General features: G+C 49.8%; 1 protein-coding gene across 1 annotated transcript; it reads left to right on the top strand.

Annotated features, from left to right (window-relative positions):
- Window positions 1-9359: 9359 nt before the first annotated feature.
- On the top strand, window positions 9360-10539 carry LOC120909761 (zinc finger protein 300-like). Its single transcript, XM_040321488.1, has one exon. The coding sequence runs from the start codon at window positions 9519-9521 to the stop codon at window positions 10512-10514; it is 996 nt and encodes a 331-aa protein (XP_040177422.1). The 5' UTR covers window positions 9360-9518; the 3' UTR covers window positions 10515-10539.
- Window positions 10540-11592: the final 1053 nt, after the last annotated feature.

The following is an 11592-nucleotide window of genomic DNA, read 5'->3' as shown; positions in this document are numbered from 1 at the left end:
ATAAATAGGAAGTTCCGGGTGAGAGGTGAGTCGGGAGAACGAAGAGGGAAGACATCTTTGGAATCGGCAGCAGACGAGGTAATAAGATCTTATCTTCTATTTACACCCAGTAACCCCGTCATGTCCGTCCTCTTCCTCCATAGTCACTGTGACGTCTTTTATCTCCAGCAGATGATGATACACACATATATAGTGTGGAGACCTAGATTAACCCCTTCAGGAGAAAAACATTCCCCCACAGAGAATTCTCTTCATTATGGAGATGTGTCACATTTCCCACCAATCATCTTCTCACCTCATCAGTCTATATTAATGGATTATACCACTTTTATTGGGGATGGGGGGTTTCTATAGACATAAAGGGTTCGAGCATTGCTTCTCAACCTTCTATTGCTGTGACCTCTTGATAAAATTACCCGAGTTGTGAGTAAACAGTAAAATTATTTTCGTAGCATGGGTTGTCAGAACCCAAGGCTCTATTGAAAAGCTCATGGCGTGCAAAACACACCCAAAAAACTTCCACCCGGTGCATAAAAAATGTGCACACACATAAAAAGGTGCAACAAAAAAGTGCAAATGGGTGCTTACGTCAATTGGTCCTCCGTAAGAAGGACCCAACCCTGATCCCCCGGGGCGTTAGGCTCCTGCCCGGGACTGAGGTACTCACAGGTCTGTGCAACCGAAGCCGACACAGACCCCTTTCTTTGGAGGGTCTGCAGAAACAGAACCCTCCCAGTACTAGGTGGGGCTCCCCCGAATGGAGACCCCATGAGAGCAGGCGAACTAAGCCAGAAGGCCATGTCCACCCACTTCCAAGACGTTCAGGGCTGGACCGAGGACCCGCACCCTACTAATCACACAGTGACAAACGTGAACACCAAACAAAAAAGCATAAGTGACAAACAAAGGGGAACCAAAAAAGAAAGTGGGGGAGAAGGAAGATGAGGAGAGTGAAAAAGTGACCATTGCGCAGTACAATGGCCGGCCCTCCGGCCTGGAATCCAAAATTCCTCTGGTCCTGACCAAAAGGCCTGGCCCTAGAGGCAGGTGGTTAAAAAGTGTGATATAGTGACGTGACCAAGGTGCCAAAAAGCAAATGTGCCGGTAGAAATACAAGTGCAATTACGGCACCCCTGGACTGCCACTCCAGGGGCACATCACCATAGGCTTTTCAACGGAGCGCCCAGGCCATGACCCAGACAGTCACAGCCCCCTTCCCTACCAGGAAGGAACGAGAGCTCAGGAAGAGAGCCTGCTGAGAGACCTACAAGCTCCCCCCTTTTGCCCCTACCTAATTATACTCAGGAGGTACTAGCCAAAATTCTATGACACCCCTCCCCCCCTAACAGTAGGGTGGGGTCGACGTTCCCTCTCCAAGAAACTGGCAGGTTAGGAACTCAAATCCAGGCCAGAAGGCCAGGGGCCCAGCCCTCCAGCTTCGACCTCATGCCTCTCTGTCCAAATCAGAAGGCTTCCACCTCCACGCCAGCAGGCTTAGCATCCCCTGACCGCCATCCCTTTCCACCTCGCCGTGTACTCAGGACAGTCAGCAGAGTACCACCTACTGGCAACTGATAAGAACAGGTACTACACTTGATCTTAGCCAAAAGGCCAAGCAGATTTCCTTCGTTCTGAAGAGAAACCAGAACCCAAGGCAAGTAATTTGCGCCCCTAACCCACAGACATTTTGCGCTACCTGAGTCCTTTTAATGGCAACTATAATTACAGGTGTGTTACTTACTGTGTCTCCGACTTTGTGGTGTCTTGTAGCAGTGACACCTATGCCGAAATCAGGAAATAGGGTCTCCGACAGCCCCTCCCACTTCACCTTCCTCACCAGTCAGCTGACCTCTAGTCTTTGTCCCCCAACCATGCCGTAAACTGAATGGGCACCTGTGAAGAGGCTGAGTGGGCCGCTACGGGCTCCAGGGATAACCCTGCTGGGTGGCCGCAAAAAGGCTGAGAGAGTGATGTTGGCTTCAGGAACAGCCCAGGATTCGGTGACCCCCTGGCAAATCATAATTCAACCCCCAGGTTGAGAACCACTGGGTTACCCGGACACTAAAACCATTACAAATGCTAAAAGGAATGTTCCTTTTATGTGTAATCCCACTGGGAGGGGGGAGGGGGTGTACTTCTAGGGTTGCCACCTTTTCTTCAAGCCAAACCTGAACACATTAGCAGTGCAGAGGCCATTTTTTTTCCAGTAGTACATTAAAGCGGGGGTTCACCCGTACATAACACTTTTTCCCCTTAGATTCCTGCTCGTTTTGTCTAGGGGAATCGGCTATTTGTTTTAAAATATGAGCCGTACTTACCCGTTTACGAGATGCATCTTCTCCGCCGCTTCCGGGTATGGGCTGCGGGAATGGGCGTTCCTATTTTGATTGACAGTCTTCCGAGAGGCTTCCGACGGTCGCATCCATCGCGTCACGATTTTCCGAAAGAAGCCGAACGTCGGTGCGCAGGCGCAGTATAGAGCCGCACCGACGTTCGGCTTCTTTCGGCTACTAGTGACGCGATGGATGCGACCGTCGGAAGCCTCTCGGAAGACTGTCAATCAAGAAGGAACGCCCAGTCCCGCAGCCCATACCCGGAAGCGACGGAGAAGATGCATCTCGTAAACGGGTAAGTACTGCTCATATTTTAAAACAACTAGCCGATTCCCCTAGACAAAACGAGCAGGAATCTAAGGGGAAAAGAAAAAAAAAATACAACATTGGGTTAACTCCCGCTTTAAATTCATTACCTCTGCACAATACAAGCCAATTTTTATGTATTTATGTAGTATACGTGTAGCGCCTGGTTACTTTTCAGAACCGGTGCTAGTGTAAATTTAGAGAGGGTCAGAGAGTCAAGTGACTCTGACCAGGTTAAATTCTTTAAATTTGGAGCCTCAGTTTTGGCTGTGCTGTGGGTTCATGCTGTCGTTTCTGTGGTGCTGATAACACACCAGGCCAACAGGTGGCAGCAGTGGAGTCAAGGGTTTGGATATTTCTTACCGCGCAGCCTATCAGGAGGAGGTTTCCTCGCTGTGCATGCTGGGGAGGGGTATTTATGGGGTAGACACCATTTTCCTGGGTCTTCTTCCGTGTGGTGCCCACCTTCAGGGTAGCCATACCACGGCACCACGACAAATGGCCTTCCGGAGCGGGGTGTGCGTGCTATGCAGTGTTCCTGGACCACGTTGGCCCGAAGCAATTGATCTGCGGCTGTGGCTCAGTGATGCGACTGGGTCCCCAATCTGATGAGGTCCTGAGCCCGTCCTGTTGGAGGAAGCTGACCGGTGAAGAGTCTGCTTGAGGAGTGCCAAGAGAGGCTGGTGTTCCAAGAGGGGCCTGACTATCCATCGGGGACCAGGGAAACCGGGTACTGAGAGGCTAGACATTGGTCGCCTATCAGTCGGTAACCTAACCAAAACTACCTGAAGGAGATCCGGGTGCTGAATCTGTTAAGGAGGATTCCGGACCACTATTATGGTCCGGCAGAGACTTAACCCCAAGTTCGAGTGACATTCTGGCTGCAAGGCTTGTGAGAGAGGCATGTCCGGGTGCGATATACCCATTCCGGCTGAAGTGGTGAAACAGAAGTTGTTGGAAGCCGGACTGTTTCCCATCTACATACACCTGAATCTGTTATTCCTCATTTCTGCTATATCTTCACTCTTCACCAAGTTCTACTGTTTTACCCGGCTGGGTAATAAAAGCACAGAAAAGACACCTGTGGACATTCCATTTACTACAACTCTCATCAAGTACCCTAGACGGCGGAGAAACATGAGGTAAAATGCCGCCCAAAACAAACCAGCAGCTCCTTCGGCGGTAGTTCTACATACACTATAGGTATATTTTGTGATTAAATAACATTTCTAATCATATGGAGTTAATCGCAAGAGTCCCCCTTTATATCGGAGTCCACAAAGTTCACACTCTTGGCTTACAATTGCAGTGAGCACCCCTGCTGGGGAACTGAGTCTGGGCCAGGGCCCAGGGGTAGACTGATAACTCATGGGGCCTCCGGGCAATTGAAGATCATGGGTCCCCCAGGTTTAAAGATGTCTGTCTCATGGGAGCCAACATTAATGTGGCAGGTCGAAGCTTAGAGGCACCGAGCTCTGCGACATGCAAAGTGGCAGGAGTGTGGTGGGTATGTGGGGCAGTATGTACAGGAGGGGATGGCGGGGGTAGTATGTACAGAAGAGGAGTGTGGTGGGTATGATGGGGCAGTATGTACAGGGGAGGGGATGGTGGGGGTAGTATGTACAGGAGAGGAGTGCGGAGGGGATGGTGGGGGCAGAATGTATAGGAGAGGAGTGCGGAGGGGCTTGTGGGGGTAGTATGTACAGAAGAGGAGTGCGGAGGGGATGGTGGGGGTATTATGTACAGGAGAGGAGTGCGGAGGGGATTGTGGGGGTAGTACATACAGGAGAGGAGTGCGGAGGGGATGGTGGGGGCAGTATGTCCAGGAAAGGAGTAAGGAGGGGATGGTGTGGGAAGTATGTACAGGAGAGGAGTGCGGAGGTAGAATGTACAGGAGAGGAGTGCGGAGGGGGTGGTGGGTGTAGTATGTATAGGAGTGGAGTGTGGAGGGGATAGTGGGGGTAGAATGTACAGGAGAGGAGTGTGGAGGGGATGGTGGGGGAAGTATGTACAGGAGAGGAGTTCGGAGGGGCTTGTGGGGGTAGAATGTACAGGAGAGGAGTGCAGAGGTGCTTGTGGGGGTAGAATGTACAGGAGGGGGTGGTGGGTGTAGTATGTATAGGAGAGGAGTGTGGAGGGGATGGTGAGGGTAGTATTTACAGGAGAGGAGTGCGGAGGGGATGGTGCGGGTAGTATTTACAGGAGAGGAGTGCGGAGGGGATGGTGGGGGTAGTGTGTACAGGAGAGGAGTGCGAAGGTAGAATGTACAGGAGAGGAGTGTGGAGGGGGTGGTGGGTGTAGTATGTATAGGAGAGGAGTGTGGAGGGGATGGTGGGGGTAGAATGTACAGGAGAGGAGTGTGGAGGGGATGGTGGGGGTAGTGTGTACAGGAGAGGAGTGCGAAGGTAGAATGTACAGGAGAGGAGTGTGGAGGGGGGTGGTGGGTGTAGTATGTATAGGAGAGGAGTGTGGAGGGGATGGTGGGGGTAGAATGTACAGGAGAGGAGTGTGGAGGGGATGGTGGGGGTAGAATGTACAGGAGAGGAGTTCGGAGGGGATGGTGGGGGAAGTATTTACAGGAGAGGAGTGCGGAGGGGATGGTGGGGGAAGTATTTACAGGAGAGGAGTGCGGAGGGGATGGTGGGGGAAGTATTTACAGGAGAGGAGTGCGGAGGGGATGGTGCGAGTAGAATGTACAGGAGAGGAGTGCGGAGGGGATGGTGGGGGTAGTGTGTACAGGAGAGGAGTGCGAAGGTAGAATGTACAGGAGAGGAGTGTGGAGGGGGTGGTGGGTGTAGTATGTATAGGAGAGGAGTGTGGAGGGGATGGTGGGGGAAGTATGTACAGGAGAGGAGTTCGGAGGGGCTTGTGGGGGTAGAATGTACAGGAGAGGAGTGCAGAGGTGCTTGTGGGGGTAGAATGTACAGGAGGGGGTGGTGGGTGTAGTATGTATAGGAGAGGAGTGTGGAGGGGATGGTGGGGGTAGAATGTACAGGAGAGGAGTGTGGAGGGGATGGTGGGGGAAGTATGTACAGGAGAGGAGTTCGGAGGGGCTTGTGGGGGTAGAATGTACAGGAGAGGAGTGCAGAGGTGCTTGTGGGGGTAGAATGTACAGGAGGGGGTGGTGGGTGTAGTATGTATAGGAGAGGAGTGTGGAGGGGATGGTGAGGGTAGTATTTACAGGAGAGGAGTGCGGAGGGGATGGTGCGGGTAGTATTTACAGGAGAGGAGTGCGGAGGGGATGGTGGGGGTAGTATTTACAGGAGAGGAGTGCGGAGGGGATGGTGGGGGTAGAATGTACAGGAGAGGAGTGTGGAGGGGATGGTGGGGGTAGTATTTACAGGAGAGGAGTGCGGAGGGGATGGTGGGGGTAGAATGTACAGGAGAGGAGTGTGGAGGGGATGGTGGGGGAAGTATTTACAGGAGAGGAGTGCGGAGGGGATGGTGGGGGTAGAATGTACAGGGGAGGGGATGGTGGGGGAAGTATTTACAGGAGAGGAGGGGGTAGTATGTAGAGAAACCCTGCAGGAGCCTGGAGGGACGGGGAGACAGGAATGAGCACAGTGTATTTATGGAGAAGCACTGACACTGCTGCTGTCTCCACAGTGACAAATATGCTAATGGGGCTCCCCTGTCTGAATGGTCTGTCTAGGTTTCAGAGAGTCTGAAAACCGGGCAGATGATTCAGAACCCGGACTGTCTGTGTGAATCCCGTACAGGTGGCAACCCTATGTTCTTCCCTAATAGAAACCCTCATATTACCCCCCATACACCCCCATCCTAATATTGTACAACCAGTACAGTCCTCATAATTCTCTCTTATCAATTCTTGGTCTACAGGAAACCTATATAGATCACATGACCAATGAGGATGGAGGAGGACCGGAGTCACATGACTGAGAGGATACTAAACCTCACCCTGGAGATCATCTACCTGCTGACCGGAGAGGTGAGGAGGAGTCTGGGAGGTCACATGACATCACTCTTATCACTATTAATAATACACAGACCTGACCGGAGAGGTGAGGAGGATTCTGGGAGGTCACATGACATCACTCTTATCTCTATTAATAATACACAGACCTGACCGGAGAGGTGAGGAGGATTCTGGGAGGTCACATGACACCACTCTTATCTCTATTAATAATACAGACCTGACCGGAGAGGTGAGGAGGATTCTGGGAGGTCACATGACATCACTCTTATCTCTATTAATAAAACACAGACCTGACCGGAGAGGTGAGGAGGATTCTGGGAGGTCACATGACATCACTCTTATCTCTATTAATACACAGACCTGACCGGAGAGGTGAGGAGGATTCTGGGAGGTCACATGACATCACTCTTATCTCTATTAATAATACACAGACCTGACCAGAGAGGTGAGGAGGATTCTGGGAGTCTAACATGATATTCCCATTGGTTCTCCATTACAGAGATTTCCTCTTGTGAAGTCCGGTGATCACATGACCATCACAGTGCCTCCATGTGACTCCCTAAAACCCGAGAGACACAACATGGAGAAGATTCTAGAAGTCACCAAGAAGATGATGGAGCTGCTGACAGGAGAGGTGAGGAGGATTCTGGGACATTATCCAGTAACAGACAAGGGGTGTGTCTGGATGGTGACGGTATCATTGTGTGTGTCAGGTTCCTATAAGGTGTCAGGATGTCACTGTCTATTTCTCCATGGAGGAGTGGGAGTATTTAGAAGGACACAAGGATCTCTACAAGGACGTCATGATGGAGAATCAGCCGCCCCTCACATCACCGGGTAAGAGGAGACTTTATTGTAAAGGAGAGAGCAGTACGGAGGCTCCACCTAGATCCCCCATCATCTGATAAACACATAGAAACAATGTATTCAGTCAGTGTGTGTGTTTCCTACAGATGGATCCAGTAATGGGAACCCACCAGAGAGATGTCCCCGTCCTCTGTATTCCCGGGATTCCACACAGGAAGGTCACACCATCCCCCACCATCATCAGGTAGATGAGGAACAATCACTGATAGTATCATTAGGATCTGTACATTATCTGCATTGTTACCATTGATGTCATTTTTATTCTATATTCAGAGTGGAAACCTCGGGGATGATAATATTGATATTAAAGAAGAGTATAAAGAGGAGGATGAGGAGTATGGAGTGATGGAGGAGTTTTCAGAAGGACACAAGGATATGATGGAGCCACCTAATACCAGGAACCCCCCAGAGAGATGTCCCCGTCCTCTGTATTCCCGGGATTCCACACAGGAAGGTCACACCATCCCCCACTGTTACAAGGTCGGTGGGACGGAGCATCATGGACTGGTGGATACGATGTGTGGATTTTGTATGTAAGTTTATATCTTACAGATGATATTTTCTCTCATTCTCTTGGTTTAGAGTGGAGATCCAATCGATATAGAATTTGAGGTGAAATCAGAAGAAGAAGAGACGTATGTGAGGGATGATCAGCAGTCTATGGAGGAGGATGGAATAACGGGGACATTTATAGAGGAGGACACTCCTACAGAGATCAGCACAGGTGGGTCATTAACACTAAATCCATTCCTCCACCCATACTGCTCACTGATTGGTCCAGAGTAGGGCGGGGACTGGGTGATATCAGCCTGTAATCCCCTGGTCACTTTCCTGAGCTGTGTTCCCCGTCCTGTATTCCTGTATTTCTCTCGGATAATCTTCCAACGTGGGGACAGGCTGCTTTGGGGTGGGGGCAAGATATCTTGAGGGGGGTATTGTAAGATCCTCAGAGACAAAGCTGCCTGATGTGGGCGGATTCCTGGTTTAGGGGAACCAATCAGCTGATGTCTAGTAATAATCATTGTATTTCTATTTTAGTAGATGGACGGGAGATGAGGAAAACCTCAGAGGATTGTCTCACTTTGTCTCCAGACTGTAAAGTAGAAGATGAGGACATCACACAGTATGGTCCAGGAGAAAACCCGACTACCTCAAATGTCCATCCCGCACCACACAGTGTAGATGGACCATCGTATTCCTCTTATCCTGAGGAACCTCAGACTGTGCGGGACGGTGCCGGACCATCGTATTCCTCTTATCCTGAGGAACCTCAGACTGTGTGGGACGGTGCCAGACCATCGTATTCCTCTTATTTTGAGGAACCTCAGACTGTGCGGGACGGTGCCGGACCATCGTATTCCTCTTATCCTGAGGAACCTCAGACTGTGCGGGACGGTGCCAGACCATCGTATTCCTCTTATCCTGAGGAACCTCAGACTGTGCGGGAAGGTGCTGGACCATCGTATTCCTCTTATCCTGAGGAACCTCAGACTGTGCGGGACGGTGCCGGACCATCGTATTCCTCTTATCCTGAGGAACCTCAGACTGTGCGGGACGGTGCCATCCTTTCATCAGATAAGGGGTTTCCTTGTCCTGAGTGTGGAAAGTGTTTCAATTGGAAAAGCAATCTTAAGAAGCATAGACGAACACACACAGGGGAGAAGCCGTTCTCCTGTCCTGAGTGTGGGAAATGTTTTACACAGAAGTCCCATCTTTTAACACATCGGAGAATTCACACGGGGGAGAAGCCTTTTTCCTGTTCTGAGTGTGGGAAATGTTTTGCACATAAATCAGTTCTTATCCGACATTGGAACTCTCATAAGCGAAATAGTCCAGGAGAAAACCCGGCTACCTCCAATGTCCATCCGGCACTACACAGTGTAGATGGACCATCGTATTCCTCTTACCCTGAGGAACCTCAGACTGTGCGGGACGGTGCCGTCCTTCCAACAGATAAGAGATTCCCCTGTCTTGAGTGCGGGAAGTGTTTCCATTCTAGATTCAAACTTAATGAGCATAAAAGATCTCACACGGGTGAGAAGCCGTATTCCTGTTCTCAGTGCGGAAAATGTTACATGCAGAAATCAGTACTCGTCAGACATCAGAGATCTCACCATGGGGAGAAGACATTTACATGCGCCGAGTGTGGAAAATGTTTTTCACAGGAGACTAGTCTTTCAGTACATCAGAGATCTCACACGGGGGAGAAGCCGTATTCCTGCCCTGAGTGCGGGAAAGATTTTTCAAAGAAGTCCCATTTCTCCATGCATCTGAGGTCTCACACGGGGGAGAAGCCGTATTCCTGTCCTGAATGCGGGAAATGTTATTCAAAGAAGTCCAATCTCTCCTTGCATCAGAGAATACACACGGGAGAGAAGCCATATTCCTGCTCTGAGTGTGGGAAATGTTTTTCACAGAAGTCCTATCTTTGCAAGCATCAGAGATTGCACACGGGGGAGAAGCCACTTTTGTGTACTGAGTGTGGGAAATGTTTTATACAAAAATCAGAACTTATTTTACATCAGAGGTCTCACACAGGGGAAAAGCCGTACTCCTGTCCCAAGTGCGGGAAATGTTTTTCACACAAGTCCGATGTTTGCAGACATCAGAGATTGCACACAAAGGAGAAGCCGTATTCCTGTTCTGAGTGTGGAAAAAGTTTTTCAATGAAGTTCAGTCTTTACAAACATCATAGATTACACACAGGCGAAAAGCCGTATTCGTGTACTAAGTGCGGGAAAAGTTTTGAACGAAACTCAGAATTTGTCACACATCAGAGGTCTCACATAGGGAAAAGGCCATATTCCTGTCTTAAGTGCGGGAGATGTTTTTCACAGAAGGCCCATCTCTACAGACATCAGAGATCTCACACGGGGGAGAAGCCGTATTCCTGTCCTGAGTGTGGGAAACGTTTTGCACAGAAGTCTGATCTTTCCAGACATCAGAGAATACACACGGGGGAGAAGCCGTATTCCTGTCCTGATTGCGGGAAATGTTATACACAGAAGTCACATCTTTTGTCACATCAGAGATCTCACACGGGGGAGAAGCCGTATTCCTGTCCTGAGTGAGGGAAATGTTCATCACTGAAGTCCTGTCTTCCTGTACATCAGGGATCCCACACAACCCCTCGAGGTGTATTAGTGAGTGCGGGAAATGTCTTGTATATGAATGTTGCTGGACATGTGGGGAAGAAGCACACCCTGGTATACACCTCAGATATACTCCATGGCTGATCTTCATCATGGAAGAAACACTTCATAAGGAGATCAGAGATCACCAAAGACATGGATGAAGTGTTGTACCGTGTTGGCCATTAATAGCAGGATAAAAATAAAAATGGAGTCATTCCCTCTCATTGGCTGAGTACATGTGGTATAAACTCTTGCAAGAGGTCTGTTTTCTCAAGTCGTCTTCCAGGACGAAACGCGTTAACCCCACCACCTAAAAGGCGGTCCTCTAGGCTTTTTAAAATAAAAATTGAGTCATTAACTCTCATTGGCTGAGTACATTTTGTGGTTTAGAGACTTAGAGGTCTATTTCATTGGCCCGGCCATGACAATGATAGCCATATTTTATGTCATACAGTGATTTCCTATGATAATTGGCTCCATCTAGTGGCCATCTTGATGCTCCATCTCTATACTAAAGCCAAACTAACCCCCCCCCCCCCCCGCCCCCCACAAGGAAAAACTATAAAAAAAAGTGCTACTAATAAACGCAACCGATCCACCAAAAACCGTTCAGTGTGCTGCATAGTACAGCGCCCCACCAATATCAATCCTGTGTGTTTGGGATCACTTAGTGATGTAGGAGAAAACAACAAAGCTAAAAAGGGGGCTGGAGGAGCTCAGTTATGGGAGATGGAGGAGCTCGGTTATGGGGGATGGAGGAGCTTGGTTATGGGGGATGGAGGAGCTTGGTTATGAGGGATGGAGGAGCTTGGTTATGAGGGATGGAGGAGCTCAGTTATGGGGAATGGAGGAGCTCGGTTATGGGGGATGGAGGAGCTCAGTTATGGGGATGGAGGAGCTCAGTTATGGGGGATGGAGGAGCTCAGTTATGGGGAATGAAGGAGCTCCGTTATGGGGGATGGAGGAGCTCAGTTATGGGGATGGAGGAGCTCAGTTATGGGGGATGGAGGAGCTC

This window comes from Rana temporaria, chromosome 8 (assembly GCF_905171775.1).
Source record: "Rana temporaria chromosome 8, aRanTem1.1, whole genome shotgun sequence".
In the NCBI taxonomy this organism is placed as follows: Eukaryota; Metazoa; Chordata; class Amphibia; order Anura; family Ranidae; genus Rana; species Rana temporaria.
This window is presented reverse-complemented; position numbering and strand designations above follow the sequence as displayed.

Coding starts and splice junctions, on each gene's coding strand:
- LOC120909761 (XM_040321488.1), top strand. CDS start 9,519: ATGCAGAAATCAGTACTCGTCAGACATCAGAGATCTCACCATGGGGAG.